At 42.5% G+C, this 7,361-nt stretch overlaps 1 protein-coding gene across 3 annotated transcripts in view; it reads left to right on the forward strand.

The window, feature by feature from the left end:
* Positions 1–6,686, forward strand: part of disc1 (DISC1 scaffold protein) — a 47,097-nt gene extending 40,411 nt beyond the window's left edge. For 2 of the 3 annotated variants that reach the window (XM_005473924.3, XM_019366914.2), the window contains exons 13-14: positions 1,245–1,368; positions 4,317–6,686. In XM_005473924.3, the coding sequence (XP_005473981.1) occupies positions 1,245–1,368; positions 4,317–4,501 (309 nt within the window). In that variant the 3' untranslated portion in view covers positions 4,502–6,686. Of the gene's footprint in view, positions 1–1,244; positions 1,369–4,316 lie in introns of those variants that run through there. The other variant, XR_003213475.1, reaches the window with a different exon arrangement.
* Positions 6,687–7,361: the final 675 nt, after the last annotated feature.

The following is a 7,361-nucleotide window of genomic DNA, read 5'->3' on the forward strand; positions in this document are numbered from 1 at the left end:
AAAGAATCAATTAGCTACACAAACCCAGGGCCCTTATCTGCTGGAGAAGCCCCTAACCTGGATAAACAAACAGCTCACTGAATCTGTGAGTTGAGGGGAAAGGATCCAGGACGAGGTTAAGTGAAGCCAGAGGAGAGACTTGTGACAGTGATCGTTTGTTCATTCAAAGTTCCTCAAGCGCTAAAACATCTTTTCTCTGAATGCTGTTTCCTGTGGGCCACTCTGCATTAAAAAATCTCGCTTAATTCCTTAATTGCGTCAGGATGTCTCGCACATATTGCCACCCCCAACACTTGCTGCTGTGGTACGTTTCTTTTGTGGTGTTACATCATCCAGAGTGGGAGAGCTATTCCAGGGCAGAGACCAGAGACGCGACTTTTCAGTGATTGTTCTGACACCTCTGAGCTGCAGGGAGATGATTTTTTTCTTTCTTTTTTTTACCTGCAGCTATGAGTCAGATTAGACTCTTTGTGTTGTTTAAGGAGAACACTGAGTCTGTGTGCGTGTGTATGTGTCTGTTTGCTTGAAGTGAGTGTGCGTGTACTCTTGGGTGTGCGTTTGTGTTCTCTATGCTTGATAAGAGAGAAGAAACTAGGACACGATGTCTGCAAAGGGGCCTGTTCTAATTATGGCCAGCTTTGCTCCCCGAATGCTCTGCCCTACTGCACTCTGAACTTCCACCAACCTGACATCCCTGCCATTCTTCAAAATGCGCCCAGCCTTGCAGCATCTTCTGGTGTGATACGCAGATATCTCTTAATGTTGTAAGCACTGCCCCCCTAGGTGTGTGCAACACCAAGCACAATGATAATTTTGAGGTTTATTATTTGTCGCAGTCTTAATGCTGCATTATACGCACGCAAACACAGTTTGTCATTTTTATCAGGCAAGGAGGGGCTAATAAAACAAACTGCCCAGTTGCATTATGGGAGCTGTAGCCAATGTTTTTGTAGCTTGGTGCATGCTATGTTCTAGGAGGCAGAAATCTTCTGTGAGTTTCCCAACTCTGTGTAAGTGTACCACTAAACTGCTCTGTAAAGCTGAGCTGTTTGTCATATTAATTAACAACATGCCAAATAATATAGCTACATTTAAGATGTTTTTGCTTTTCTTTGGTTGAACTACATCAGATTAGCACAAGCGGTCATTTACTTTTAGTTAAACTTGTGCTTTGTTCATTGTCAGTATCAAATCCTTATATTTAAACAACTTCCCTTGTTGACCCTTCCTGTCCTCTTACCCAGGATGGGTGCAGCGACACTGAGGCTACCGAACTGACGGAGCGCTGTGAGCAGATCAGCAACAGGCTGATGTCCTTGGAAGATGAACTGCAGATGGCCATACTGAACCGGGATCAGGCCCTCACCCATATCCTTTAAATTAACTGTAAATATACATCATGCTACAGTCACAGTGGGGAAAACAGGAAAACACAAACATAATTATTGCTGTTGTGGGTGTTGAACTTCCACTGACTTTGAAATGGTTGCTTGGAAAAGGTCCAGGTCTCTTACAACTTATAGTCAGTTGCTGTCTACAGACCAACATTGGTGCATCAAGTTGTGGATAAAATGGCAATAAGACAGTGTGCTATTAGTTTGCAACTGAATGGGGTCAAGTTGGCAATTACAATCTGTTTCTGATAATATCGCAATTAATTGTGAAAGATCAGTGAAAATCACAAATCTGTTGCAAACATTAATTACTTACATTTAGAGTCCAGCCAGAGTCTCACAGATATGAAACAGAAAACTGCTGCACAAATAGTGACATAGTTGCTCCAGGACAGCAATATAATCGCAAAATTACACTGGTGCTGGCTAGCTCTGCTTTTATAGAAGAATATTTGAATTGAGTCCGGTATTGTAAATTAGTTGCACTCATTGATTTAGAGCAGCGGTCCCCAACCCCCGGGCCACGGACCAGTACCGATCCGTGAGTCGTTTGGTACCGGGCTGCGAAAGTTGAGGCTCAGGTGTGAAATTTGTGGTTTTCAGTGTTTTTATCGGTTTTCAGCGTTATTTTTTTTAATCGTTTTTATCATTAACTCTGTTTCCCTGGGTCTTGTCCCGTGTGTTATGAATAAATCTTCTTTTGTTTTGGTACCAGTACTGGTTTTATTTTGTTGTATTTATCCGCGACACCTTACAGGCCGGTCTGTGAAAATATTGTCGGACATAAACCAGCGCAAAAAAGTTTGGGAACCACTGGTTTAGACTGGCTCAGATTGATTGTGACATGCTGACTAAGTTCCTCTGGTAGATTGGCATTATTTGTAAACCTTTACCAATGAGTCTGAGAGTGATTGCAGTCAGATTTGAACCACCAAGTTTTCCTAGTTGCAATGAGTTTGGTGTCCTATTTTTCCTCTAGCGTGACTGACCCGACAATTCACACCTTAGGGTCAGTTATGTGTGTCTATCCATTCATCTGAAACACCTAGTTTTCCTCAAGACCTTCCAATTCTCCAAAGTAGACATTCAAACTACCTTGCTTAACTGCTGACTGACTGATGTTTGCATTTTGTGACGAAAAAGGGGAAAAAAGGAAGAAGAAATCAGCCTGTCTAATCTGACATTATTTGTCCATTCAGCTTCAAACGTAAGCTGGGTGCACAGGATTTTTCTTGACAGGTTGGAAGTGCCAGCTGGAAAATGAAACGGTAAATGTCCACGCGAGGTTATTAGAGGGCCGCTGATGCGGGCTGCCAGTCACCATGGGCTGAGATTAAAGCCGGTCGACAGGGGCAGTGCCGCAGCAGATAGAAGAATGTCACTGTAATGACTCCCCGTCATATCTTAACGTCTATTCTCCAAGCTGACCCTCCCTCTCTTCACCCGTCCTCACCGCCCCTCCCTTTCTCCATTTGCCCACTTCCACTTGCTGGATGTGGTTTGCAGGAAATTACAATATCCATGATAATGACTCAAATCAAACTGTTGAAGCTGATTACAGGTCACAATACATCATTTTCTGCGCTAATTAGAAGGCTGATTGGAAATAGATTAGTGTGTTTTTCTCGCTCCACTTTTCCCCTCTGCATGGTGGGCGTATTAAGACAGAATCAAAAGGTAATATTTCAACATTGGCGTGGTGAAAATTTGCCACCTTTACCTGCTGTTGCTTAGTTTCTGTCACGTCCCATTTTTCTGTGCTGGACACGGGCTGCAGGTTTATTTAATTTCGAATCAGTGTGTTCTGCAGTGCCCCCCCTCCCCGGCTCTTTTTGTTGATCTGTGGTTAGTCTGCTTTTATATCTTTTTAGAGCGTCCCCCACTGTACTGTCAGGGGCCAGCACAGACCCCGTTTGCATGATTTCAATGCAGCCTGGCAGTCGGAGATAGACAGAGACCGGCGCACCTCTTTCCACCTCTCTGCTCTCATGTCCTTATGTGTCACTTATTTCTGATATTTGAAGTCACTGCACTCGTACAGAAGTGCAGTGGACACTTGAGGACACTGAAGATACAAGACAGTATTGTCGGTTTGCAAGGAAAATTGAACCGAAACTGAACTAGCGATGCTGGGACTGTTGCCATAGTGACAGTACGATCAAACCGGCAGTGTCTAAGGGTCTTAATTGAGTCCCTGCTCTCAATAACAGGAGGTGTATGGACAACCGCGGAGACTGGGATTGAAGAAAACGAAGACGAGGGTGGGCAAAATCCTGTCGGTGTTTGTGGTTAGTTTTAAGTGGTTTTAAGATCATTCTGAGCAGTTTCTTCCCATTTGGACTAGGCCGCCCTAAAAGTCTTGTCGAACCCTCTGCAGTATTCATGAAAAGCTCTTTAATAGCTGTTTAATTATGAATGAGGACAATCTGTGTCCATTCAGACAGCAAAACGAGCCATCAGGCCCCATCTGCCATCAAAGCCATCCCTTTGATTTGCCACTTAAACTGGACACTCACACGATTAATTTGAGTTTCTAAGCAGGTTAAACAATCCCCCTCCTGTTGACGGCCTCTATCCCGTTTCATTGATGGTTTATGAATAATTTAGCTGGGCAGTCTGTTTGCTTGGGTCCCCACATTGTCACCCAGCCTCACGGTTGAGACGAGCTCATGAATAGCGAATAATTGGATGGGGTTAAATTGAGTATGACTCGATGATCTGTCCTGATAATCTGCTCGTAGGCCAAAATTGGAGATTGATGACTTCATCACGTTATGGCTGTCCGCTGCTATCGCCATTAACCGTCCGGGGGCACACATCAGGGCACATGTGACATATTTGTCTGTTGGCATGCGTTTTATTTACATGTTAATGTGAGTGTGTCTGCAGCAGCAGCATATTCTTCCTTAACTCCCTTTGCACAGTCTTTAGAGAAGGAGGTTCAGGAAGTAAAATCCACTTTACAAACCATGCTCGCACAGCTCAAGGTGGAAGAAGAGGACGAGGAGGAAGTGAATGAGTTGGATGACCTCATGAAAAATGGGATTGAGGAAGAAGAAGAGGAGGAGGAAGAGGACCAGTACTTCAGTGACAGCTGGGACATTTGAAATAGATGTTTGCAGTGTTTTATGAGCACTTACACACAGAATGGCTACCTGATAGGTTGACCTCGGCTTTTGCAGTAGAAATGACCCCATATCCATTTACTGTAAAGCCTCACTCGAAGCACTCGACAAGCAGCCGCCGTGGTGCTGCTGAAAGTTTCCATCAGATCAGGTCTGTGTAACTTTTCACCTGCCGCAAAATGAAGAAACGTGATATAAATACAACACGAGACACTTTCTCCCTTAAAGAGTGCCTTTGACGACTAGTTCACATAGAGATGTTTAAGAAGGTCAAATGTATTTTTCACTTTTTAAGAATTTAAACATCACCACTTTTGTTACAGTCCCATTTTATAAGCAAGATTTAAAGTCTGTGTAGCCTGTGGCTACAAATGAAGGTTAATGGGTTTTGACCAGAAACCAGAAAGACAATCGGAAAACGTTAAAATTTGTTTTCACTGCTAACAGTTTTGCACATAAAATAACATAAAATGTATGCTTATTAATTGTTATTGTTATTGTTATTAGTATTATTATTATTTTGGTCTGCTAGCGACTTTTGTGTGTGTTCTGAACGACTGGACTTTCTTGTAACTGTGTCCATGAAGTAACTCATTTGTGGTGCTACAAAAATGTGAGCTAACTTGAACACTTTATTATCTTGTGGGTGGAAAATGCAATATTTAGATTTTTCTCTTGTTTTCGTACGACATTGCGTGCTTTAGGTTTTTAACATTTTTGTGACATAAAGGACAAATTACGTCTACGTAGGAATTATTGAGAGATAAAACATCGGTGGGCACATAAAAGGATTAGAAACTGCTGTTTTTGTTGTTTTTTCCCCTCTGTTTGCCACTGGTTGTGTTGTTTTATTCATATTTGTGCTTTCACCTATTATTCAGTTTGTTTTTTTTTAAATTTACTAAGCAGCTGTACCTTATTTTATATTTATTCCTTCCAGTTTCTCACTAATTACAGCATGTACCGTTCAGTCTAATGTTGCCTCCTGCTGTTTTCTACTTGCATTGAGTTACAGCCTCTTTATGGATTGTTTTTTTTTCCCCTCATCGAAAATTTGCTGGCACGCTGCCAGGCAAGTGAGGGCAGCGGTGACAGGCAGAAGATATCAATACGGTAATAAAGGTCCTAGTGAGGTCTTTGGGGGATACACGGGTTTCTGTTGTTATCTCACCTCAGCAGCAGCGGTGGCTAATTGGTAGGCAGCCTCACGGAGGGCATGTTAGGGGAAAAATGGGATGGGAACGGTGGTTTTTTTTCTGATTCTGTGTTTTTTGGAGCGGGGGGCTGTTGGGGGATTCTGCCGTGCCACGCTCTGGGCTGTAAACACAGCTGAGCGTTCAGGGGTTTTTCTGCAGAAGCACAATGGGCCGTTCTCACATTACTGCCAGTTTGCCAAACCACTTGCCAAGCTAGAAATCTCCACATCTATCAGCTTCAGACAGAGCCCAGTACACACACACACACCGACACACGCGCACACCTTCCTGCCAAACACCCCAACCTCATAATTGAATCTATGCTTGCACCATACTGTGCCCCACGTGGCAGCTCTGCTCATAAAATGGTCACAGCGAAAAACCCAGATGGTTTGCAGCAGGCAGGGTGAGATGTTTCTCAATGTAAAATGAAGCATCACGCAGCGCTGGATCCCTTTCTTACAGTTTGGTTGCTAGGATATTGTACCATACCTCGTTATTATAATATATTATTAAAATCGTTCCACCTTTTTCCTGCACAGTCCAGTCAGATCCATCTCTCTTAGTTTCAGTCCTTCTCAAGCTTTATAGTTTCTTTTGCGAGCTTAGTCATACATGGAGAAGTCTGTATAACTTCAGTGTGACAAGAAGAAAAATGGGTGGCAATTGAGATTACACCGTGGTAATAAGACGGGAATAATGGGGCTAAATAATCCATATAAGAATGAGTTAATAACAGAGTAATACCAGGAAATTACTAAAGTACTGAAGCAGCATGATAGTGATCACCTTTGCCTCACAGGAAGGTGGTCCTGGGTTTGAATCCAGCCGTGTCTCCAGATACTATGGCTTAGGTTAATTCATTATTCTAAATTGACAGAAGATGGACTGATGAATTGATGGATAATAAAGATATAAGAAATTGGTGCTATTAGAGTGAATTTGACAACATAAATCTAAGTTTAATATTACCAGCTATCTACTTTGATATTCCCAAGCTTATTACTTTGGTAAGTAAATAATATTTTATATGTTACCTTTCTAAAATCAAACTCTTACCACACTCTTTTAATATTATTTCCATGTACTGCTACCAAAAAATTCATTAGCATGTGAAAATGACATGCAAATGCAGCTGATATTCCATCCCTTGTTTGAATATTTCACTGATTTTATGAAGAATATTCCATGCCCAAAAATAAATGAATGAATGATTTTAGGAATGTGTTTGTATCAGGGGATTTGGGTTCTGGATTTGTTTACTAGATTCCCTGCTGAATTGTTAAGTTGTCTGACAGGTACATGTACAAACTCTCTGAACCATGGGAGAATCGGAGATCGTGCTGATTTTTCTTTCCTCTCTCGCGCCGCTTCAGTTGGCGTCACAGACACCACTAATGAATTCAAATCGAGGTTTTCGGCGTGTTCGCGTCTTTCATATCCTACGCGATCTCGGCATCCTCCTCTGAAACTGACACCGGTGTTCTGTGTGAGCGACTGAGTGTCAGTTCTGGTCACTGAGCCAGTGAATATAGTTCTACCGAGAGGCCACGCAGACATGGACCCACTGTCTGCAAATGGCCCTTTATTTCAGTCTTTCCAGCCGTTTGAGGAGCTCATTCAAATTCACCCTGCACTTTACTCAA

Source organism: Oreochromis niloticus, linkage group LG13 (genome assembly GCF_001858045.2).
Source record: "Oreochromis niloticus isolate F11D_XX linkage group LG13, O_niloticus_UMD_NMBU, whole genome shotgun sequence".
NCBI lineage: Eukaryota > Metazoa > Chordata > Actinopteri > Cichliformes > Cichlidae > Oreochromis > Oreochromis niloticus.